The following is a 25,459-nucleotide window of genomic DNA, read 5'->3' on the forward strand; positions in this document are numbered from 1 at the left end:
CACTAGGGCTACTTGCCACTACAGTTGTACTACAGTGTGGATGCATGGTGTTCCCATTTGCCAATAGCGCCATAACATGAGCATGATAGACTGAACGAGGTGCAAGGTCTTATCACCTCCTCAAAACACACCCTGTATCAATAAATGCTCAAAATAAAGAAAATGTTTACTGAACTTATTCAGAACCTTCTAATTAAGGTGGGTCTCTACATAATTTCCCTTCGATGTAGGCTAGACATAACCCACTACGCTTCTTTCACAGTCAAAAAAAAACTGGTAGCCTAGGCTACAACGAAATTTCCTCTGCTCTGACTCATGTTAAACACTTCCATTTTCATTATTTTAAACGGGTGTGCTTTATGTAGTTCTACACGCCAAAATGTATCAAAGCAGTAAAGTTCACTGGCCATTCATCAGTGATCGCAGACGACTCACCATCAGCAGATCGATGTCGTACAATGGAACAGTAAACAGTAAATTGGTTTTTAAAAATAGCCTACCCTATTGCATCTTCCTGAGCGGCAAAGTTGAATAACCATGCGTACACACGGCAGCTAAAATTCAGCATTAAAATGAACAGGTCGTCCATTTCTTTATCCTAATGTGCCCACTAGTATTAGTAAATGCCGATCGCGTTCACTGGGGCACCCTGGCAATAGTAACCGAACTGGAGAGCAAGCAAGGTCGCACAGCCTACCTGGATATTACAGGAGACCTCGGAGTCGTCCAGAAGACGCACCGTGCATTGGATCTCCTGGTTGAGGGAAGGGATGCTTGGACTACGGAATCGAAGCATTTTCATGGTCTCCGACTACGCATATCAAATCCTTAGTGTGAATAACACGTGAAACGATGCGTCTGGCTAGTGGTGAAAATGGTAGAGCGCGAAGAGCCAGCATTTGTCGCCAGCGTGAGGGCTGTGGTGTCACAGGAATTGGATAACGACCCCCTCTCCCTCCACTCGTCACCCCCCCTACCTCTCCTGCCTCACATAGCTTGTTTCCTCACAATCAGTGATCGTAAGCGCCGCACACGTAATTACGATGACTGAAACCGTTCAGTACCATGTCGGGGGAAAATAAATATCTGATACATAAATGGGGTCTTCGCCCTGACATTCTACATACACGAAGCCTTTGACATTTACTCGAGTGCCATTTTTATGCGTTATTTTTTTGTTTAATGGCCTTCATGTCCGTTATGACACGAACTCAATCAACTACCATTAATGATGCGTGCATTTTTTTTTATAACTATAAATGCATAGACAATAAAGCACCAATCTACAAGTGTGTTAAGATGTAGCTCATAACGTCAAGTAAAAATCCCTTATAACATTATAGGCTACACTACTTTTAGTGACCCAGGGGTGACAACAGGCATCTGTTGTGCCAAAACAAATTTGTATTTAGGATAGGCCTGTTTTGTTTTAACTCCACAACCAACAGAGAGAACTACAGACGGGTTGACTGAAAAAAGTTCCTTTTATTAAAATTGTGAATGATCCCCCTCTATATGACACCAGTGAAGAGCATCCTCTGTGTGGTCAGAGAGTGTGATGGCATCCCTTTGCCAGCAGGGGACATTGTACATTTATCTTCTGAACTCGCGTTTCACTTCAGTCAAGGATCATCTCTTTTAAATTACAATTTATTGTAGTTTTACAAGGCATTGTGGGATTGAACATAACATAAGCCACAAACCCATTCAGTGCAGTAACGGATGTTGAGAAACATGCCAACATTTCAAGGGCAAAAAGCACACAGGACAGAGGAGTAGGCAGAGGGCGTAAGAGAATGGAGGGGGCTGGACAAATCGCTGAGTTCATCCATGAGAATGAGGAGACCCTGAAGAGGAGGAAGAATGTGCACTTGTTTTGTTTGCTTGTTACGGTGCTCTTTGAGATCCAAGAGTCTGCTTTAATCGCCCTCCAAGCCTTTTTTCGCCTTACGGTTGCCCTAGAGATAATACAACAAAGGAGGAGGGAAAAAAATAATGGTGTCAAGAAGGCCAAAAGAACGCAACAGTTATGATGCTGACTCAGACCTTACTTGAACTGCACATCTTGAACTGGCACACTGACATGTCATGATGCACCACAGACCTACACCTGGGGTATTCACACTCACGGTTTCTTCATATGGGCTTTAGGATCATTTTAAGACAACACTAACAGTGGGCAGGTGGAACTGTGTTTGATTAGAAACCCATTAGGGTGACCTGCTGATCTGACTGAGCTCTGATACCTTGCTGATCTTCACCCTGCCTCCCTGCTTCATCTAATGAAAGAAAAGCACGGTTGTCACACACAAACAAACATAACCACACACAATCACACTATACCACACTTTTGTCACTCTTAGTCCATAGTTTGTTATCATGTACTAAAGGAATATGATTCTTATCACCATCCATAACATTACTGAACAATCTGGATGTAAAACCAAGCTCCTGACTTGACTTTTGAGTTCATATTTAGAATTCTGTTTGTGAACTGTTTGTAATCTGCATAAGAGTAAAAATCGCTTGTGTAAACAATTTTACTCTAAGCAGATGACAATAGCTTTACTTTACTTGAGCTATGCAAAATGATGTGGAAAATGTTACATTTGTGATAGGGAAGTGCTTTCATTTATGCATACACAATAACATAAGCTACATATTACAACATAACTCTCTCGCAAGAGCACAATTTGAATTTGTCTGCAAGATACTCTGGCAATGAGCAATGATGCATGCTACTTCTACCCCAGGAATTGGGGGAAAACAATCACATCGGTGTATCTGATATAGGCGGGCCAGAAGGGAGGTAAACTGATGATGACAGCGCTGCATTGTTCAAAGTCAGTAAACATTGGTCGTATTGTTAACCAATTGTGTCGAAGTCCGGAATCAGTCAGAGTAAACATTGGTCGTAGTGTCATCAAATTGCGTGCAGTGAAATGCATGCTTGGTGCCGCCCCTCAAATTGGGCCATTACATTATTCATGGCCCAGACCTTTAATCTGAAAGATTACCAGGGTCTGGATTTTCCAGGCTAGTGTAGTTTAGCTATTGTACACTCAGCTCTGTTTGGAAGAGTTGTCTGAAGGTAACTCAATGGCTAGCAGTTAGACCTAGTGTTCTGCTTCGACTACACTGAAATGAGGTGCTAAGCATGAGCTAGTTAGAATAATCCTTTCAGGCACATTCCTCCACTTGACAGCCATATTGCAACACATTTTGGGCACTTATCATCTATTTCGGGCAGAGCTGTGCATTTGCAAGGCTTCATGACCCCAACCTCTCTCCAGCTGCGAGATCACAACACATGATTGGCACGATGTATTCAAATGCCAACTTTGGGTGGTGAAAGGGGCAGAATATGAACTAACCCCATACATTCCTATAGGCAGTGGTCGAGTTGAGGGGGGATGAGGGGGGATGGCATCCCCCTTTGGGAATTGATATGGTCAAAATCATCCCCCCTCTGAAACGGCCATCCCCCTCCCCATCCCCTGTAATTTTTCAATGAATGTGGAAAATCACCACTATTTCACTTTCAACGTTTAGCTTTCGCGCACATCGAGGTTAAAATACTGTGGACGAGGGGCATGCTCCTCCTATTGTCACGGCAATCAGCGACATATAGAAGCATGCAGCCTTCTTTTACTGTCTATGCGCACGACAGGTGATTTCATTCAGCAGCATCATGGCCAAGCGACAAGCAAAGTTTGATCTAAGGGACGTCGGCTTTATTAAGAGGACAAAAAGTTGATGAATTAGAAGGAGTACATTTATACTCAAACCTGTAACGCCCAGTCTCCCTTGTTTGCTAAAGTGAAGGTACCTAGCCCGCTAGCGAGAGCTAGGTGTTCACTCCAGCTGTTTCTGAACAAACTTGCCATAATGTAATTGGAAAGGATAGGCTACCGTAGCGGCTCATGGCGAGCTAACGCAATGTTGTCCAACTTTTTAGGTCATCTTATTGAGAGTGATGTATGAATGCATCCACACTCACACAAAAGAATAGTTTTGTAGTGTGCAGTTCAGCAAATAGACAATGTCACGAGGTGGCTGAAGAGACAAACGTCTGAGCATCTGTTCATCTTTAGAATTATTATTCCGCTGTGCAGGTAGCCTAGGCGCAAAGAATACGCTTTTGTTTTGCATTTTTTTAGGTAGAACGTAAGACTGAGACTGAGCTACAAAGTATCCCACCAACATTGTTGTGTGGCAATTAAAGTTTCTGTTCTAGGCTACTGTATGGTGGTAGAATTCCAGAGTGAAAGCAAAAAGTCTCAACTTTTTTTGTTGGTTCCATTTAACTTGGCTACTGGCTAGATTGGTAATTAATAACAAATCATCGTTGAATGCATTAAAATTGATGTCTGGTTCACTAATTCAGATCTGATAGATATTTAGTATATTTAAGTGATAATGTTACTCTGAACTGGGATCAATTTTAGCAACTCGACGTAGTAGACATGATCTAAAATGTTAGTGACTCATAAAATGTACATGAATTGGAAGAAATGTAGGATTTGCCAATGTCCAGCAGGTCACACTATAAATGGACTAGAATACAGGAAATTGCATCTTAAAAATTACAATTGTTCTGGGGAGGACCCACATACCCCCCCCAAAATCCACCATCCCCCCTGCCATTTTTTAACAACTCGACTACTGCCTATAGGACATTTTTTTTAGTGCTGTGTCTTCTCATGAGAACATCTCTGATTATTCTTAGCCAAATTGGTATAATTCCAGTAAAGGCTATCAAAGCTTCAGGATTCCTGCTTATTTTGTGGTGCCAGATGAGACAGAGTACAATGTCTGGACACAACACGTGTAAATGTTGATCAAGAGCCGACTCAGGATTGTGAGAGCTTGGTAAAAGCAAAACATTTGACTGCATGTGACAATCATGTTACCAGCAATATGCTACCTTACTTACTTCTGAATTCTGTAGCTCACATGTAAAAGTGTACTTTATGCCTTTATCTGCAAACCATATACTCACAAACATTCTCTCTAATACACAAAACGTTGGTGGAAGTGTTATAACTGACTGATTTTCATATCCTTGTCACTGACTAAAATCGGCAAAATGACATTACATACTGGACTTATTCATGTCTAGACACGCTGAGGTGATGTAGACACGTCCATGAAAAAGATACAGGGACAGACTCATTCTACTGATACAGTATGTGAGCAGGCTCATAAAAGCATTTATATCAACTTACCTGATGCCTAGGTTGGTCTGATTGCAACTCTTTTACTTTTGACCGTTCTTGTTCTAAAGAACCATGTAATGACGCCACCTATGAAGTGGAAAAGGAGAGAAAGAGAAGAACTGCATATGGTAACAATAGAGACACCAAAGTCACTGACCTGAGAAAAATAATAAGAGTCCTGAGACACACACACTTTTTTTTCTCTCACACACACAGACACACTCTCTTTCTCACACTCAGACGGAGACAGAGACAGACACAGACACGGACACACACACACACACACACACACCTGTGATGACAGTTCTTCTTTGATGTTTAGCAATTCATCTACTTGCAGCAGTATTTCTGCTTTGTCCTTCACTGTGGACAAAAAAGAAGAATGAGGAAAAGGAGAGAAGAAATTATCTACAAACGCAGCAGTACCGGTATATGAAACAAAGTTGTCGGTCTTTGAAATGAACTTCTTCTATTAAGTGTGTGTGTGTGTGTGTGTGTGTGTGTGTGTGTGTGTGTGTGTGTGTGGTCCTGAATTCATGCTGTACTCACTCTCGCCCTGTTGGAGCATCTTGAGAAGCTGGGCATTTCTGGCCTTCACTTCCCTATACTTCAGCTGAGGGAGCACAGATGTGTGATTTTAGAATACAGCTGATTGAAAGACATCAACATGTTAAATAGAAACACTATCTGCAGCAATGAATGGAAATGGTCCCTTTAAAAGATTTGACTGGTTTCAATGTAAGGTATGTGGCTTGAATCTAGAGATGATATGCAAACCATATGACAACATTAACTTCTACACTGAAGCCTTTATAAAATTGGACCAGTTTTTACTTTCACTATTAAGAAAGTCAACTTTATACTATACATATGCTAACAGTGTACTACACCTATGCTTGTGATATTTCGGTGTGTATTTTTAGTAAAGTTTAAACAGGTCTTTACAGTATTTTAGGTGAACTTATTTGGTGCTGTGGCATGTGCATAAGGCCTGCTTTTCCAATCCAAGGGTGGAGCTTAATATGAGATGAATATAATAGTCTCTGAAAATAATCAATATACAGATCAAAATGAGGGCTATATAGTCTGCCTTAGGCAAGGTGTTCATCTCACCTCCCACTGAGATATAGTCTTTTTTAGTTGGGTGATTTCTTCATCTTTCTTCTCCAGTTCAAACTTCAATTGCTCAGTTCTCACATCCTGTAGGGAAAGGGATAAGTTCAACCCACACATACACTGCATTCAAAAGTCATTTAAGATTATTCATAAATCCATAAATGCCTAAAATTCACCTTTCACTTATATTCAAAAGAATCGTCCTTATCATAATTACACCATATGACAATATTTAACACAATCCACTCTGAGATTGTGTTAAAACTCACCTGGTTGCTTCTTTGAGATTGAAGTCTCACCTGTTCATATTCTGAAGAGGTGTTGACCTCCTGGCCGGCACTGTTAGAGAACTGCTCTCGTCGTTTGTCTCTCTGAACAATTTTGCTCACTTCATTCTCTAACTTGTCAAAGAACTTGTCATCATGCGCAGGTAGGTTTACAGCTTTGGACTCCTAAGAAACAGTCAATATAAATTGCTGAATAACCACACAAGTGTAATCAGACAGAGGACATTTTTATTCCAAGATGCTATGAGTAAAGACGCATTAACAACAATGACAAGTTGAAGGAATCCTGAGTTTGTGTATCACATTTCATTTTCAATATACTGTCAAATCAACTTGAAGGCACGTCATGAGAAAACATGCTAACCTCTTTCTCTGCCCGCTTGCTCAGCTGATCTGCGTGTGTGAGAGAGAAAGAAAGAAAGAAAGAAAGAAAGAAAAAAAAAGAAAGAAAGAAAGAAAGAAAGTGTTAGCTGGATGGCAAACTAAAAGACAAAGATATTTAGAAGCAGAGGCAGACTAAACTAAGACAGAATGAGCAAAGGGCGGAAAAGCATCAAGGAAAGTAAACACCAAATAACAGAAATGCTTTCCTATAGAAATAATGAGAATGTGGCTCTCACCGATGTTTGCCTCTGTCTGGAAATCCTTAAGGGAGACAGTGAGGCACTTGTCCTTGCCCTGTTGGTTCTTCTTCTTTTTCTCCTTCTTGCTCCCTGAGCTCTTGGCTTTGGGTGACGCCTGCTCTAAACTCACAGGATCCTGTGGGATGAAGACATGTCTGAGATCACCTCAGCTCAACACAGCGAATTATGATCCCCACAAACACACCAGCACTGTGTATGACAGTGACTGAGCTTTTGTGTAGACACATATGTATGTCAATGTCTGTTTGGCCTACCGGTTTCTGCTGCTCAAAGTCAAGCTTGCTGAGAATTAGTGCTTTCTCCAGGTCAGCTTCGTACAGTTCACTGGTAAGCTAGAAAAGAAACATAATGACTGTGCAATGTGCATACACAATAAAGCTAGATACATAAAAGCAAGACAGCACACTACATTTTCCACTGGTAGCAGCAGTGGTGCTACCAACATTCTCAGCTGGCCACAGCAGCGTATAATTTTATCATTTTTGACAAACAGAGGCTAAAAGCCTGCCCTGCTAGCTTGTCCAGTGAACGTCTCCGGTTGCGTGTCCGGGGTGCACTCAGGAGGCCAGGGTGAGTTACCTGCTCATCCCTCTGCTTCCACTGCTGCCAGCCCTCCGGCGCGCCAGCGTGATCTCCGTTGCCAGCCTGAGAGCCAGGCTGCAGCAGCTCATTGGCCAGGCCTTGCAGGGTTGGCGTTGGTGCCGCAGCTCCAGTCTTCTGTGGAAGTTTCTTAAAGGCAAGGTTCCTGAGCTGGGAAAAGTGTGTGGTGCGGCGAATTAACATCTTAATGGCATTCCTCATTCATCTATAAACACTACTAAACCTACCTTGTACATCACATAATGAGACAAAATGACGATTGAGAGGTCAGTCAACATGAACATATCAGTATGAAACATTATAATTCCCACTTTTCCTCAAAGTGTGATACTATGGTGCTTGGTGGGGCAATTAGAATGACTTAATGGGAGCTTTTCTGTGAAGCTTTTCCTTGAGAGGGTAAGTAGTTTTGAGATTTTGGTGAAAGACCATTTCTATACACAGCTCATATTCATATTTGCAGTGGTCTCTTATTTTCTTCCAGAGCTGTATGTGAAACATCATTTCTAGATATTGTATTGTAATGTAGACCACACATTGCATTCTACCTAACTCACCTCATTAGCTTCATTCTGCTGTTGGCCCTTTTTGCGTTTCTTCTTCTCCTTCTTCTTATCAGAATTCTGACTTGTCTTTCCACCCAACTTCCCCGCTCCCGCCTTTCCACTCTTTCCGCCCTTCTTTCCTGGTTCTGAGTCGGAGTCCGAATCAGAGTCGACCTGGAGCAGAGCAAAGCGCGAGGCTGTGGTAGGCACCGAAATTACCGCTGAAGCCATCTCACATCTGTGGAGATGACACATATACATTACAAACATAAAAACAACAGCTGACGTATAGATGTAGAGAGAGAAGAGGTCTTACAGTGGTTTAAAAAAAAGGTCGGTCAATAAGCTTACAACAAATTAACTGTAGAATGCCATTCTGGTAAAGCAAATATCCCCATTGTCCTGTCCTGTGCCACTTGCAAACTGTCCCAAACTGCCATGGGAGGGGACATGCCATGATGTCGGAAGGGGAAGTCACAGGGCGACTGGCGTGGGACAGTATGCAAGAGGCAGCAGGTGAGGTGTGCGTGCCACCAACAACAGTACAGTGTTTTTTGCTTTATGACCATGACGTATCTCCCCATTCCAAACAGCCTCTGAAAAGATTGCCTTTTTAGTTAGTTTTGTAAAACTGCATCCGCGCGTTGCATCGTTTGCGTTGCCAGATTTCTGTTAGTTTCGTTGAGGTTGGATGGCAGCGACAGGGAAACGTTGCATAGGCTGTTTCCTAACACATTCGAATAAATAATCTAGATCGATATGAGGCTTTAATCTCCAAAAGGCTGGTCTAACTCAATTATAGATGGCTTAACCTAACCATGCAGCTAGGCACAACCATTTTCTCCCTATGGCTAACGTTAGTCAGCTATAGGTAGCAGCTACCATTGACTTTTAAATGTCGTTACCTGCCATTTATCCGCTGTTTTTAAGATCAGTTGGCGTAGAGTTAGGTCATTTACGTTACTTTTCAAGGGGTATTTGGTAGGGGAAAAGGTAATGGTGGCCGTTTTAACCATCCCATAAATGATCGCTTGGTAACTTGTGTACCCCGGCTATCAATACATGAAAGAATAGCCACAACAATGCTAACATTAGCTAGCTAACTAACATTACTGACCAAGCAAGCTAAATGATGTTGTTTGAAACCGATCCTTTACGATTCACTTGTTAAAAATGGACGACGCGTTAATTTTGCCTTGATTCGAAAACCGTTAACGTAACATATCGTATCGTAACATACCTAGCCAACACTAGGTGTAATTTACACTGATAGATGGATCTCAGTCGAGACTTGCTATCTAGCACTATAAACTTAACGTTCACGTTTTGATCTGGGACTCCCATGGAGCTAACAGTTAGCTAGTACAGATTGCTTGGTCTGAGTCAACCAAACCCACCATATATATGCAAGTGTAACATTGTGTAAGTATTGAGAGTTGTTTAAATATCAAAATCAAAATGCGATACTTACAGCGTCTCAAACTTTTTACGAGCACTGTTTTCAGCAAGCGTTATGGCTGTGTTGGTAGATGCATACGGTGGCTCCGATGGACAAACGTCATATTTGTGGTTCAACGCCTAGTGCTCCCAATAGAACTTATCGCTCAATCTGCAATGCATCTTTGACTGTTACTACTACTAGCCTACTACAATTAAAAGATATTGCGATGAAATTCACTGAGGCTTTTTTTTTATCATTAGACTACAGTGACGACCCAACTAAGAGGGTTTTGACGTTTGCAGACCTGTTCAAAATGCTGATTTCCAAAAGGACAAGTTCATATGCTCAACATCACCAACAGATGTCATCCACGAGCAGCGCCGTATAGAGCTCCCCAGTCCCGCCCACAGCCTAGTCCGGAAGTAAAAATCCAATACAATTTCTCCATTGACAATTGGAGAATAAGCCATAACATCGTAACCGTCCATGGTAGACTTAAAACCAGCTACGATGTGACTAAGCGATTATACCTGCTCATATAGATGTCAAAAGTTAATGGGGGCATCAACCTTGTTTTGAGAAAACAATGCTTTATTCACGATTTAACGAGAGAGTACTACACTACCCGACACCCTAACGTGTAACGGTGTGGACACATTTGCACTACATTTGTGTCGGAAGGTGTCGCACGTCTTCCCCTCGTTTGTCGTGAGTGGGCGTTTCGTTTGAATTGTCAGTTAGCAGTTCATAAGCAGTTCGTTTTAACTTGTCTAAAGTGTTTCTCACAAATATACACCATTTTAGGCGTGTATTTAACAGCATACGAAAATATTAATAGCCTACACAAACTATGCAAGCCATTTTGAAATATTGTTTTATTTAAACTACTCAATGCAATCTCAAATCCTCACCAGAAACACCAACAGTCAATGTATTTCTCCAAATCCAAGTTTCGTTTATTTTGTGGACAACTAGCTGGTCGTGGAAGAGTTCGTTTAAACATGAATTTGACTTGTATACGGAACCAAGTTTCACAGGCACTGTTGTACTACAACGACGAACCTACTACCTCGTGCTTTCATTGGACAGACGGCTCGCGTTCAACGGACTCATTTGCATAGAGCTGGGGATCGGCCAGCTTTTCTGTCGCGCGACAGGTTTTCAAATGCAGCGCTGCCTTCCCGGAATGCTTTGCGGGTCCGTTAAAGTCGCTTGACGTCACCCATAGGGAAATAGCGGGTTGCGACACGACAAAGTGAAGTGCCGGAAAGATCTGTCCGTACCGTAAAACTGGTGAAAGCAGAGCCTTTGATTGGTAGAGATCGCCGTTGCCATGGCAATGCCAAACAAACTGTACTCAGCTTTTCCCGCGCCTATCGTCCAGCTTCGTCTCGCTGGAATTTCAAAACTTAAAATGGCTGCAGGGCTGATCAGGACCGATGTGTGGTCTTCCGAAAAATAACGGTTTTCTCATCTTGAAGGTTGAATTTACTCAATGGAAACGGTAGGAAGTAATCATCTTCTTTTCTCAGATTAATATGGAACCATGTTAAACTATCTTTAGGCTGCAAATGTTGGAAATGTGTGTACGTTTGCAAAGCATCCTGGGATTTGAGTTCTCTATCTCGGAATTTAAGATATGTACACAGTCTTGTACCTTTCGCTTTTTTTACATTTTCTGTTCATTTTTTCACTCGAAATTATAAGTTATATGCTTATGAGTCACATCGTAGCTGGTTAGCCTAAGGCATGGTCTAAAACTCTTTATATCCGAATTTTTCCAGAAGTCAATGGGAGAAATGAATGAGAATTTTACTTCCGGACAAGCACCTCTCTCGGAGGAGGGGCGGGACTGGGGAGCTCTATAGAGCTTAAATTCCGAGATAGAGAACTCAAATCCCAGGATGCTTTGCAAACGTACACACATTTCCAACATTTGCAGCCTAAAGATAGTTTAACATGGTTCCATATTAATCTGAGAAAAGAAGATGATTACTTCCTACCGTTTCCATTGAGTAAATTCAACCTTCAAGATGAGAAAACCGTTATTTTTCGGAAGACCACACATCGGTCCTGATCAGCCCTGCAGCCATTTTAAGTTTTGAAATTCCAGCGAGACGAAGCTGGACGATAGGCGCGGGAAAAGCTGAGTACAGTTTGTTTGGCATTGCCATGGCAACGGCGATCTCTACCAATCAAAGGCTCTGCTTTCACCAGTTTTACACGTTAGGGTGTCGGGTAGTGTAGTACTCTCTCGTTAAATCGTGAATAAAGCATTGTTTTCTCAAAACAAGGTTGATGCCCCCATTAACTTTTGACATCTATATGAGCAGGTATAATCGCTTAGTCACATCGTAGCTGGTTTTAAGTCTACCATGGACGGTTACGATGTTATGGCTTATTCTCCAATTGTCAATGGAGAAATTGTATTGGATTTTTACTTCCGGACAAGGCTGTGGGCGGGACTGGGGAGCTCTATAGAGTAGGCCTAGTTGTGTTTGTGTGTGTGTCATTTTGTAATAAATATGAATCTGTGAACCCGTGTATGCTTAGAATGTCAAATGCAGTAAACTTTGAACCTATTATTGGCACATTCATGACTTCAGATTGCTGCGCCCCCTATCCACACAATTTCACGAAATCAGCCATAGGCCTACATCTAAAAAAAGGGAGAGGTGAGGAGATGTGGCCAACACATGAAGTGGTTCTTGTGATACAGAAATGCGTCAACTGCAACACAGTTGGGCAGGATTTCACTTGACTTGGCAGGACTCAGTGTCATCGTGATCTGTTGTATTGTATTGTATGATGATGATGATGATGATGATGAATTTATTTGTCCTATGCGGAAAATTGTCCATACAGTACATCTGATATTTATACAAAGACAGTAAGACAAACAAGACGAAATACAAGACAGGATATACAACAGAAATTCCCTCACCCCACCCACCCCCACCCTACCATACCCCCCCACATACACAACGTCAGGACAGAAGACACAGACCCCGCTACACATAAATAGAATAATAAAGTGCAGTTGTGCATACTGTGACAGTCCAGCTGGAAAGAAACTGCATGGTGCTATTTAAAGTGCTGTCCTACAGGTAGCTTCTTATTCATCAATGTAATGCTAGTTGGTATGAATGACCTACTGCAGGGATTAAAGTTTTCCGGCACCGTGCCGGAATTCCGGCGTGCGGACATTGCCTGCGTTCATTTTTTCAAAATATTATTTATTTGTTAACGCTATTGAAAAACACACAGCATTCGTTAAGCTGAATTTCCTTTCCCTGCTCTCCCTCTCTGTCACTCACGCGTCACGCACCCTTTAATACACACTCTCTCTCACACACACACACACACACACACACACACACACACATACACACTCAGACACACAGACACAGACACAGACTCCCCTTCGTGCACACGTCTGTCTCCATAACGAGATCATCCCTGGAAGCGCGGTCGCACTGATGCACCTGACGCTGCGGGTGGAAGCATAAGTTCTTCCGCAAATTTTGTAGACTATGCGTGCCAAACCGTAAAGAAGTAAACGAATTCTCCTTGGCCCGCTCTCGTGCGCACTAAATGGACACCCGCCCCTCGACATGCACATTTAATCCAAACAAAACATTCACATTCGTGAACGCAATGACGCACAGAAGACGACTAGCTGAATTATTGTTATACGGTTAGCATCATTAGTAGGCTATGCAGCACACATCTGATTAAAACTCTGCATTCAAGTTGACTGACCATCTCAATACCAATGTTTTTCAACTCCAATATTTAAAGGGCCTGTCCCAAGGAGAAAAAGTATGAGCTTACCTTGAAACTTAAACACACGTGGGGACACTGAACAGTCTAACCAGCTAGAGTATGATAGACTAGCCAACTATGCTACTTTGTTTACAGTATTTTGAGGCTTCAATCAAACAGCTGAATTTAAGAGGTGGAGTTGTAATATGAATAGCAGGCTATAAGCTGCATAAGGTTTGCTGTTATGAATATCAGAAATGTCAGTATACAGAATGTATTAATAATTACACGTGTGTGTGTGTGTGTGTGCTTTACATCTTGTTAAAAAATCATTAAATAAATAAATTCACATTGTCTGAAAGCAAAGTGATAAAAAGTCAGACATGAGGCGACAACCACACATTGCCTTCTAATCTGTGGGAAACACTGTTATTACTCTTTAGAAAGAGAATCATTGTCTTTTTTTTTTTGAATACCTTAACTTAAATGGTTGCAACTAAATCAAATGCCTGCCTTCCAATTTCTCATATCCTGACAACATGACACCTTATGACAGGTCAATTGGTAACCTGTCAAAGACAAAGATTAGCAGCAAAACTTGATATAAAAAGAAATCCTAAATGCTACATGTAGCATATTGTAGTGTGTTGGACTACTATTGCCACCTATTGGCCTTTCTTGGTGTCCAACATCACAAACAAGGCCTGTGTCGTGTGCAAACACTCCAAAAAGTAAACCGGTTTCCAATCGATCGACCAACATAGTGTGTCGTATACAGTCGCATGCACAAGTCTAAAAAAGTTCAGGCTCAGGATTTTTTTTTGCTTTAATCCCTGCTACTGGCTCGATTTGTCTGGAAAGAAGGTGACCTGAACCTCCTCCCTGATGGCAACACCTCATATGCCTGGTGTAGGGGATGTGACAGATCTTCTTTAATCGCTTGACCTTTCCCCTTCTTTCACAGGTCACAGCCATACTGTCTAGTTTTTGCCCCGCAACCTTACTGGCCATGTTGACTATCTTGCTTAATTTGTTTTTATTTGTCACAGACAAAGAGAAATAACAGGCAACACAGCAAAAGAGTAGCATGCTCTCCACAAATGAGTGATAGAAAAGTAACATCATGTCTCTATCCACTCTAAACTGTCTTAATTTGAGTATAAAATGCAGCCTCTGCAGCCCCTTTTTATAGATTGTGTCGGTGTTACTGTTCCATTGCAACCTATTATCTATTACCGTGCCTAAGTACTTGTACTCGGCTACAATCGCAACATCTTCTCCATTGATAACCATACACTGGTGGGGCTGACTCCCAGTTCTGTAGTCTATTATGATCTCCTTTGTTTTCTTTATGTTTAGAAGAAGACAGCTGGACCTACACCAGTCTGCAATTGATCCACCCAGGCCCTGTAGTTGGTCTCTTCGCTATTTTGCATTAACCCCACTATTGCTGTGTCATCTGCAAATTTTATTGTGAGATGCTCAGGTGTGTTACTTCTACTCTCGTTGGTGTAAAGAGTGAACAATACTGGTGAGATGACGCTGTCTTGAGGGGATCCTGTATTGGTCGTAATTGGGGAGGACACAGCTTTATTTACCCTAACACACTGTGTTCTCTCCGTCAGAAAGGACTCAACCCATTTAATTATGTTAGGATTTACCCCTAACTGCCCTAGCCTCTCCTTCATAATGTGGGGCCTGATGGTGTTAAAGGCGGAGGAGAAATCTATGAAGAGAACCCGGGCATATCGTTTGGGCTTATCCAGATGGCAATAGATATTATGGAGCATATACAGAAGGGCATCATCTGTGCTCCGCTTATTCCTGTAGGCGAACTGGTGGCGCTATACCACTAATGGTTGGCCACATTTTCTTCACAAGCTGCTTTTGGTGTTCCTGGCTACTAATCCTGCTCCTTAGCCACTACTGCTCCCTCCCTATCCAGATGGAGGATTCAGAATTCTCCTCTGCAGCTTCTTTGACCCTCTTGTCTTCAGGACTGGCCAAAACTGACAGGTCAGCATCATTCTGTCTGCAGTACTGTTGAGCATGACCAAGATAACTGCACATCGACAAAGGAGGGCAGAATGGTGCATTTCATTCTCTGCTGTTGGGTTGGGTGTGTTGAAGACTTCTGTTTCCGCCCTTGGGTGTACAGGCCCACATTTGCATTCCCAATGTGTTTTTAAGAACCTGCATTAAAGTTTAGCCACAATTGAGAGAATCACTAAAAATCTCAAAAGTCAAATACAGTATTAGTTGGAAACCATTTTCATTTTGAGAGAAAAGAAACTTAGTGCTGAAGAATGTTATTAAAGTCTCTTTAATTCCAAATGGAGACACAGAGGCTGTATCCAAAAGTCAAGCGTGCACGCTGGATAGTATCTTCTTTCCAGTAGCGTCTCTGTTAGCTTGCTCCTCAGTATGCGTCCCTACCTACATTTGGACAGCACTAACTAGTTGGCGTCACCTGACTCGGGGAGGGGGGTGTGTTGACGATTTGCATGACGTGTGGAGCTTGACCTGCGCTGTGCAATGGATTATGGGATATCTGAGGCCAAAAAAGATGCATGGATGCACGCTTGAAAATCACGGCAAACGAAGTACCCATCTAGTCAGAGCGCTTGACTTTCGGACAGTCTATTCTGACGTAACTTCCGGAAAATGCACACTGCCCAGCATGTGTACTGATGTTTCAGACACAGCCAGAGTTGACTGAGTTGATCCAATGTGTGCAGGTGGCTTGCAAGAGTAGTTTATTCTGGATGTTACAGCAGATCTCCAAGCACAGCACGGCACAGTGTTAAAAAGTGAAGCCAAGGTAACAATGAAGCCCTGAAGTACTGATACTCATGGCTAGTTATAATGCCCGAATACACGTTCACGTCTGGGGTCAAATTGGAGGGGGGCAGGTAATGTGGCCCTCCTGGGTAGATTTGATGTCTCTTCTGGGGTGAGCAATTAGTTAAGTACACCATTTGGTGTTCTGTCTGCTTACGACAAACATTCTGTCCCAGCCACTTATGTGGCTGTGGCAAAGAGGCAAGAGAAAGTATGGCATACAGAAAATCACTCAAATCTAACAGTACCTAAAATGTTTTTAATGGAATTTTCAAGTGTGATGCACATCCGATTTTGAGGAACTCAAAAATAATAGAAGACAAAAGCTTTGACCTAAAATAAATATAAATATAAATTTAACACTGTTTGTTTATGTAAATAGAACACAGAGTCTGTCAATGTTATCAAGTTTAGGTTACAATATCATGAACAGCCCAAGATAAACTATACAAAACTGCATAATATAAATACACAAATCTGCTAAAATAGCAAACCAATTACTGGACCTTCATCAAGTTATTTGTCATGCATTCAAACTCCCTTTGATCCATACCTCAACATAATTAATAACCACTTTTGGTGCACGTATGTAGGTCTGTTTATAGCAGAGACATGGTCTAGTCTTGCTCTATCGGTGTGTCTATGGTGGAAAGATTGAAGATCTTGTACATAAAATGTGTATTTCTATGTAAACAGAAACAATCACATTACTAGAGTCAACATGCAGATGATCACATACAGAGTTATTACAAGAGGTCCCAGAAGCAGATTTCTGACTTGTTACAAGCAATGTAATATCAGGAACAAAACACTATCAAAGTGAACAGTATTTTTGTAGAACAGAAACATAGTCAGTATCATTAAAAACACACATTTGTAATGGCCATTGACTCACAGTGGAACTTGATGCTTTACTGTCAGCCTGCTGCACTGTCACAATGTGGGAGTCACTGCCTTGTTATTAGAGGTAGGAGGAAGTCCACGTTTTGCTCTCAGTACTACATAACAATTCAACAGTTCTGATTCTGATTTTGGGAGGGAGGTCAAATTGATTTGAAAAATTCCTTGACCTGAAAATGAATGAATGAATAAATTAAAATTCAGACAATCATCTCAAACAACACAGATGGGGAAACAAGTAATATGAATAATAAAATGCTAATAACTAATAAAGGAATTGCATATGACTATTGCATCAGCAAGTGTGTGTGTGTGTGTGTGTGTGTGTGTGTGTGTGTGTGTGTGTGTGTGTGTGTGTGTGTGTGTTCGCACCTGTGTGATAATCATTTCCTGAACTTTTGGGTCCTTCTCAAACTCCATCCCTGCATCAATCACCAATACAGGAAGCTGCTTCAGCTTCTCTGAATGAAGCCTGAAAAACAACACAACAGAACAGATCAATGCGATGGCAGGAGAACACTATCAGTCTTCTAACTGTCAAAAAGGTTAAAAAAAAAAAAAAACCTCTGGCCTTCCTATTAAGTGAGTCCAACCCCCACACTAACTTTCGGTTATCAAGGAAAATCTAGGCTGATAAACTGCCAAATTAGTACTGTGACACCAAACAGCAAAATGGCCAGCGACGTTTGATGGCAGTGCAATGATCAGTGAAGTTGATACGGTTTTCCTATTCTAGGCTAGGCTAGGCTAGGTCAAATCATCTATTTTGTCAGTTTTGGTGCTAGAGCTTTTAGACATGCTGTGCAAATCGCCATGATTGGCATACAACTGTGAAAGCTTTTTGTATTATTGAATTAATCAGGAAGTTACAACTGACGTCACAAAGTTATAAGGCAGTTACATTGCTTTGTAAAACAGCCCTATGGGTCTGTAAATGGAAATCATAGTGGCTCAGTAAGACAGCAGATTTTTAAACATGTTTCATTGATGTCGTGTTTCATTTTTGCCAAATCTAGAGGCCTGAACTACCGAGCAGGATTTGGGGTTTAGCGTTGTAACCTCAGCTTTTACCCTGGCTTTTTCAGTGATACGAAGGTTCTTTTTTAATCTCTGGAGCAGATTATGCTTCAGATAAGAGATCAAAGTACATAAAGTATAATCCCAGTGTCTTTTTAGAAGATCCTGTGGCCCACGGAGTGAGGATAGTGGGAGGGTGTCTTTGGAAGATGGAAACATACAGCCCATGGCCAACTTTCCCCTCTTACTTTGAATTGCACAACTGTAGTGCTCTCAGCCTGAACAACCAATTTAAATTGCTGTTTTTTTTAAAAGTCATTTGTTGATTGCTTTTCTGTTGTGAAATAGGCAGAACTCAGCAAGTGCAATCTGCTCTAGACCTCTCTTATTTGTGATTAGCCATCTGGTTTCAACAAATTCCAACCAGCCCAGGAAAAAACCTGGGTTGACTTGCAACTGCAGTTGTTAAGTTTTCTCCAACTAGCTAATGAGATGAATATTGAACTTGCTTCACAGCACTGGACCCAGTTGTGCATCAGAGGAGGCTCCTCCATTGAGGAAAGGGAGGAACAACCTCCCTAAAACTTCAGGGATTTTTTTTCTTTTTTTTTTTTCTTATTTATCTGATAAATTATTCTTAATATTACTATTTGGACACGTTGAATGAGCTAAAATCGTTCTCCTAGGTCAAAATGCCAACAGCACCCCCTATCGCAATTCAAAATTACTGTACGGAGGAGCTTCCTCCTCAAACCCCTCATTGAAGTCCATTATAAACTTCTCAGACCCCAGCGGCTCGTGAACCCCGTCGTTTTCAATGGGCAAGGGAGGAAGCTCCTCCGTTGGAGTGGGCGGGTCTAGCCAGAGGCTCTGGAATTTAGCGCCAACGGTGAACCAATAAGCAGCTAGCTCCTCTGGATTACACCGTGCAAGACCGTGATCTGCCTGCGTCCACAACGAGAAGAATATTGTGTTGAACGGGAGGCTTGTTTTACATTGCTAATTGCTCGTGAAATAAATACTACAATGGCATCAGAGGACGCTGTCCATGTTTTTACTGAACAAACCATTTTACACATTCAATTACAGTGCAAAGGTTAGGATCAAAGCAGCAGGAAGACCAGTTCCAAAAATCCATATTCCAAAAGATGGTAATGCTAAATCTAGTGTAGTGAATGCTACATGGTATGACAGATACTCGTGGCTAACTCATAGCACAGAAAACAGTCGGCTATACTGCTGGCCTTGCCTGCTAATGGGGAAGTCACGAACGTGGACAGTTCAGGGATTTACTGACAATTTGGATATTTGGATAGCCAGGATAGGGCAACAAAACGCCAATTTGGAAATTTGGATAGGGCAACAAAACGCCACGATTTGTGTGATGAGCACATTGAAGCTGTAATCCGATTGTCATTGCTGGGCACAATGCCAATTGATCAGGTTATGGACGAAGGTGTGCGGTTGCAGACTGCACAGCATAATGCAAAGGTGCGCCAGAACAGGGAGACTGTGAAGCGTTTGATTAATGCTACTGCCTATCTGGGCATGCAAGAACTGTCTTTCAGGGGGCATGACGAGGGGGCTGATTCAGACAACAATTCGTCACTATTTACAGGCATGTCTAAAACCATACAAAACGATCTCATTTCGGCAATATCCAAAACATTTTTCCTGACTTCCCAGAACTAGATTGATTAACCCTCTGGGGCCGTATTACAGAAACATATCCTAAGTGCTTGTCCTAACTTAAGTTAAGTTTCAAAGATAGGAAAGATCCTATCTTCCTATTACAGAAGCAGTTCCTAAACTCATGGCTGTGTCCTATCTCATCTCAGACCTCCTATCTTATCTTAACTTAAGAATTCCTAACTGTAACTGTCAATCAGATGTTTAAATCGGCAATCGTCCTGTCATGCCTGTTTCTATGCTTAGAACGTAAACAAGACTGCCTGTATCTATGATTAGAATGTCAGGTTGCAAAGACGGTGTTCTAAAGAATCTTTGACAGTTCATTGCTCAAGATGGACAAACCATAATATCAGAGAGAAAATAGGTTAGGAAGGAGCAATAGGCTATAAAAGACAGAAAGAAAGAGAGTGATATTGATTAATTTGATGTGCTGGATAAAAAGATGAAATACAAAAATATATTAATGAATAATAATAATAATACATAATAGTCTATTATTCTATTATTATAATTGATAGGCCTATGTATTTGTTGTAAATGTTATAGGCCTAAATGTTTGAAAAGACATAGCTTATACATTTTATTTTGCTTGTTTTCACTTAATTATCCTATTTAGTGAAATATGATTTATGGTGTCCCAAACAGTCATGTTCCTCATCTTATCATAGGCAACCCAACAGGCCTGTTGCAGTTTGGCAGTTATTTTGCAGTTAGGACAGGGCCTGTGCCATCCTAAGTTAGGATTCCTAAATTAAGAAATTCTTGAGTTAGGATGGTTCTGTTATGGCCAAATTCCTATCTTAAGTTAAGATAAGATTTTGTCCTAAATGCAGTTAGGACAGTTGCTTCTGTAATACCAAAGATCCTAAATGCCATCCTAAACTGAGATAAGATAGGATTTTCAAGTTAGGAAGTTTCTGTAATACGGCCCCTGGAGTCTAAATCCCTCCCTGGGGATTTGAAAAACTGTTCCAAACACACATGTCAATCTTTGCTAGTTTTTTGTCCTAGAAACATATAAGTGACACCATAAACCTTTAATCAACTAGTTAAAAGAGAATGTATCAATGGCACTTTGTAAAAACAATAAAAGAAAACCCTAGGATTTCAGTCCTCTCACCTGCAGCAGGCCCATCCAAAAAGCCCATTCAACTTACAGTAATTTGCATTTGAAAGAGACACACACTAAGTGACCCATTAGTCTGACTTTTTTCCAATTTGTAGTAAAACCACATAACATTTTTAAATTTACTTTTTACTTATATGGAGCCAACACCATTGTTTTCAAGGTTTAAACTTCAAAAGTCTTAGCTCGATATATATTTATAGTGTATTTTTATACCTTTGACCTTTGAAAATTGTTTTTTAAATAGTTGTGTTTACACTGAATTATTATAAAAAGTAATTTCATTACATCCACTTTACTCTCATATAATTATTTTGGAGGATCTCTTAAATATAACCATATGTGCCACTTTTGCATAGATGTTTTTAGTTAGATGAAAAACTTAAAAATCTCAAGGTATAGCTAGCTGCCTCAAAGTGCCTGAAAAGGCCCCGGCCCCGGACCAAGTGTTAACATTTGCATTTATTAATTTAGCAGACACTTTTATCCAAAGTGACTTACATATGTCAATTATATAACAAAGATCATTGTCCCTGGAGCAATTTGAGGTTAAGTGCCTTGCTCAAGTGCATAACGGTGGTTTAAATGTCTGGGTAGGCGGCCTACATACTCTATTGTTCACATATACCACCAATACCATCACAACCTCACATTTGCCAATATGCCACCAACACCATCACAACCTCACATTTGCCACTAACACCGATCAAGTGCACCTTCCTTCCTCCCTTATTTTTATAACCACCAGCCGCCACTGTTGTGCATGTACTGTACAATGAATCACATACACAAAGACACACTACAAGCACACACATATACTCACACAGTAGTCTTGTCTATTAGCCAGCTCTCATGCTGTGAGTGGAGTTTCTGTAAGTAGTCCAGCTTGACCCCTTTTTCCTCCTCTCTCCCCCTCATCCCTAGCCGTGTCATACAGGTCTGCAACAGACAAATCACATCATTTTAATAGGTGCACACGTGGATGTGTTACAGTGTGTAGAAGTGTTTCCAGTTACTGTACATACCACCAAGTCTTTGTGTATTGCTGTATGTATGTGCCATTATGTGTATGTCTGTGTGTTTTGAACGCACCTCCGGTGGAGCTCTAAGGTAGATGATGCCCTCTAGCTGTACAAGCATGCCAAACTGCTCTAAAAGGAAAGAGTGCCAGTCCTGGTAAACTGCCCACTCTGTAGCATTAATGCAGCCCAACTGGAACATAGTGAGCGCAAAAATGTACCTGCTCGGACACAGACCCACAAGTACACACAAAGTTACACACCGTTAACAGTTGGAAAGTGATCTTAATGCCTAAATTAAATAAATGAGGAAAAATCCAACCTTTAAGGACAGCAATTTTCTTTGTGAATGAATAATGTCTCGTAAATAAATAAAAAAAAAAAACATAATTTCAAAAATAAATAAAATAAAAGTTCAATTGCAAACAGAAAATGTCTAGCTAGTATCCATGCTTCTATTTCCAATGAAATGAAAGCTGTTTATACTAACTTAATATTATGCTTCTCATTGTTTTTAATGTACACAAACAATTAAGAGAAAAAGAGTTATTATGTTAGTTAGATCATTGTGAGCAGCATCAAATTAGTGGTATTTCATTAGAAATTGACATTTTAAAACACCATTACTGTGCCATTACTATCATTTCAACAATATCAAAAGTGTTTTACTTGTGTCACACACCCTTACACCCTTAGTGTTTAGTGTACCAGACCCTGTGGGCACCCTGGTACAATAATGCTCCACCGCAGGTGGCGCCCAGGACCAGAGAAACCCCGAAACTCTAATGTGTGTACAGAGCATGGTATTTCTATGAGCAAAACAATCAGTAAGCAAAGTTGACGCTGACCTGTCACTGTAAACGGAGCGCTCATACACCTGCACAGGTGCGTCTGTGGAGTGCAGCAGCTGTGCAGGGGGTGGCTGGAGCTGAGTGCGCAGACGGCTCAAGAGGCTGAACGTCTGGAATGTGTAGGACCAACGTGGCGTGTCCGCGTACATCATCTCCAGCAGGTTACTCGCTGAAGTCTGCTTGAACAAACAGGGGAGGCCAGAGTCAAAGATCAGTCAGGGTTTTCCGGCACAATGTGGCGCCGAGCGCATCTTACACTAAATAAAGTGTTGTTTTTTCGCCATGCACTCCTCTTCTGTGAAACTTTGTGCCGAGGGGTGTGAATATAAGGAGTGGTCTGGCGCTGATCCAAAAACTGCTATCTTACGCCCTCTAAAAATGATTACGCCATTGACCAAGAGAAATCTGGTCTATAGCGAAAGGCGCATATAAAGCACAGGTGAAGATGCAATGTCACTGCAGAATGTAAGCAGAAACTCCACTGCAGGATAAATATCCCAAGGATCTTTTATTCAGTCATTCGAAAATGATTGGTGTTCCAGGCTCTATTTTCGATGGTGACCTCTTGTCAGTCAATAGTTAAAGTAATTAACTGTGTAAACTGTTTTTGTTGAGACCAAGGTGAAGTAGTTGCCTAGAAGTTCAATTAAAAGGTGAGTGCAGATGCACGTAGGCTATACTCTGCTAGTCATTAACAGGTTCTTATAAAGCAAGGTTTAGTGGAATCCCAATTACATACTGCCTCATGTGCAAGCAGATTCCTTCAAATGTACTGCTGACTACCAAAATGCCAATGCGCTGCTGTTAAAGGATGTCAGAGCTCATTGTCATTGGTTTAATGGATGATACGTCCAAAACACACCCACGAATGATTACGAAACATAAGATCAACCAGATAATTGTGCCTTTAAATTACTAGTGAATGTGGACTGACCACGCCTTTATTGGCTATAAACTTTTGGTTCTCACCATCCGTTTCTGATCGCCAAAATAGAGCCATCAATCTCAATCGAGACGAGTCTGGTGTCAAGGAGGCTATATTCAACAGCACCACATACTAACAGAATAAAGAAGCAGATTCTTCTAAACAAGCCAATGTTTTAAAAAGAGGAGAAATTCAGATGGCTCAGCAGAGGAAGCTTCAATGACAGGTGTTAAAGCCACAAGGGAGAGGACAGACGCCCTAATGGGAGCTTGGAACATGAAGATCTTTGCAGCTAAGCCATTTCCCATTTCAGCAAAACGTTTCCACACTGCATAACATTTCAAAATGTTCAAAGAGTTCAGGTCACGTAGGCTAGTGCAATTTGCCACTTGTGGAAAACTGCATTTTAAACTAAACTTTTGGCTGATCATGGCTCACCTGTGATGTGCCTTCAACATTCTGCCATTTGCTGACTGGTTCTGGTATCACCTCCCAGTCCTGGCCCACCTTTTGCAGAAGCCGTGCAAACGTGGATTTTCCCACTGCTTTAGAGAAGAAATCAGTCACAAGCAGAGGCTAGGTAGGCTATAATATGGCCCTGCCTCTAGTCTTTCCCTGCGCTTTGATTGTAGCCTTGTCCAAATGTGCCATTTCACGTTTTTTGTTTGTTTAAAGCAAATGTGTTTTTTGTTTATGTAAAGCAAATATGAAATATGAATAATATATATTTATATAATAATAGTTTATAAATAAACATGACTTGACTTGATTTGACTTAAGATCACAAGATAATGTTGCGCTATCAATACAATGTAGCTTATTGCCTACAATCATATTAGAGCAAGAAGTAGAACTATATTTACCAATGTTTCCCTCTATGGACACACGCTTGATCCTGCTACCCACGTCCATTTGGCCGACGCTAGACTCACAGATGGGCGAAGTCGAGAGACAACGCTTGGTTGCCCTTGTTGCCATTGCAGCGTTATCAAAAGAGGTTAGGGGCCAGCGTCCACAATATCCCGACAAATTGTAAAACAAAGAACGATGAGAGCGCATGTGTTTCAGATATCTCTGCGTGGAGAGAGCGGTGAACATGACCAACACTGAACATACAGTTGCCTACATGAGTGACTTAAAACGATATGTTCAGGTGAAAGCTACAGTAACTGCTACTGCTTATCTCATCTGACAGGACAGCATGTCATCTTACAGTCGGTAGAGAGTACCAAAAGCATAATTCCGTGAGCTTGTTTCGTCAGTCAGCCTACTCCTTTATTCCCTCACTACTTTAAAATGACTATCATAACATATCGGACCCCACACGTACGAGGACAGGCATGTGTGACAGTTGCAAGTGTGACGTCAAAAAAATGTTTCCGGGGTAAATCCTCGCTAATTCAAAGTAAAAGTCATTGGTGCATCTTCATTTCACAGACCAGAAAGGGTGGACAAAGCTGTGTTTTCGTTG

The 25,459-nt window shown here is 41.3% G+C and overlaps 3 protein-coding genes across 5 annotated transcripts in view; all 3 read right to left on the reverse strand.

Annotated features, from left to right (window-relative positions):
- The window catches only part of frmd3 (FERM domain containing 3), a 35,611-nt gene extending 34,812 nt beyond the window's left edge, over window positions 1-799 (reverse strand). The window contains exon 1 of the mRNA XM_062544193.1: window positions 698-799. Coding sequence (XP_062400177.1) covers window positions 698-796 — 99 coding nt within the window. The 5' untranslated portion in view covers window positions 797-799. The remainder of the gene's footprint in view (window positions 1-697) is intronic.
- Window positions 800-1,465: 666 nt separating this feature from the next.
- Window positions 1,466-10,033, reverse strand: gkap1 (G kinase anchoring protein 1). 2 transcript variants are annotated; one of them, XM_062543624.1, is made up of 12 exons: window positions 9,883-10,033; window positions 8,424-8,649; window positions 7,846-8,016; window positions 7,521-7,598; window positions 7,243-7,381; window positions 6,987-7,015; window positions 6,635-6,787; window positions 6,333-6,419; window positions 5,769-5,832; window positions 5,512-5,582; window positions 5,229-5,306; window positions 1,466-1,958 (listed from the first exon to the last, which is right to left on the reverse strand). In XM_062543624.1, the coding sequence occupies exons 2-12, from the start codon at window positions 8,640-8,642 to the stop codon at window positions 1,920-1,922; spliced, it is 1,128 nt and encodes a 375-aa protein (XP_062399608.1). In that variant the 5' UTR covers window positions 8,643-8,649; window positions 9,883-10,033; the 3' UTR covers window positions 1,466-1,919. The 2 variants fall into 2 exon arrangements, with proteins under 2 accessions (XP_062399608.1, XP_062399607.1); XM_062543623.1 differs by having other exon boundaries at window positions 6,605-6,787.
- Window positions 10,034-16,697: 6,664 nt separating this feature from the next.
- dguok (deoxyguanosine kinase) lies at window positions 16,698-25,331 on the reverse strand. Of its 2 annotated transcripts, none has more exons than XM_062543626.1 (7): window positions 24,852-25,331; window positions 24,427-24,530; window positions 23,061-23,239; window positions 22,286-22,433; window positions 22,017-22,132; window positions 17,731-17,830; window positions 16,698-17,528 (listed from the first exon to the last, which is right to left on the reverse strand). In XM_062543626.1, the coding sequence occupies exons 1-7, from the start codon at window positions 25,084-25,086 to the stop codon at window positions 17,502-17,504; spliced, it is 909 nt and encodes a 302-aa protein (XP_062399610.1). In that variant the 5' UTR covers window positions 25,087-25,331; the 3' UTR covers window positions 16,698-17,501. The 2 variants fall into 2 exon arrangements, with proteins under 2 accessions (XP_062399610.1, XP_062399609.1); XM_062543625.1 differs by having other exon boundaries at window positions 24,427-24,533.
- Window positions 25,332-25,459: the final 128 nt, after the last annotated feature.

This window comes from Sardina pilchardus, chromosome 8, assembly GCF_963854185.1.
Source record: "Sardina pilchardus chromosome 8, fSarPil1.1, whole genome shotgun sequence".
Lineage (NCBI taxonomy): Eukaryota > Metazoa > Chordata > Actinopteri > Clupeiformes > Clupeidae > Sardina > Sardina pilchardus.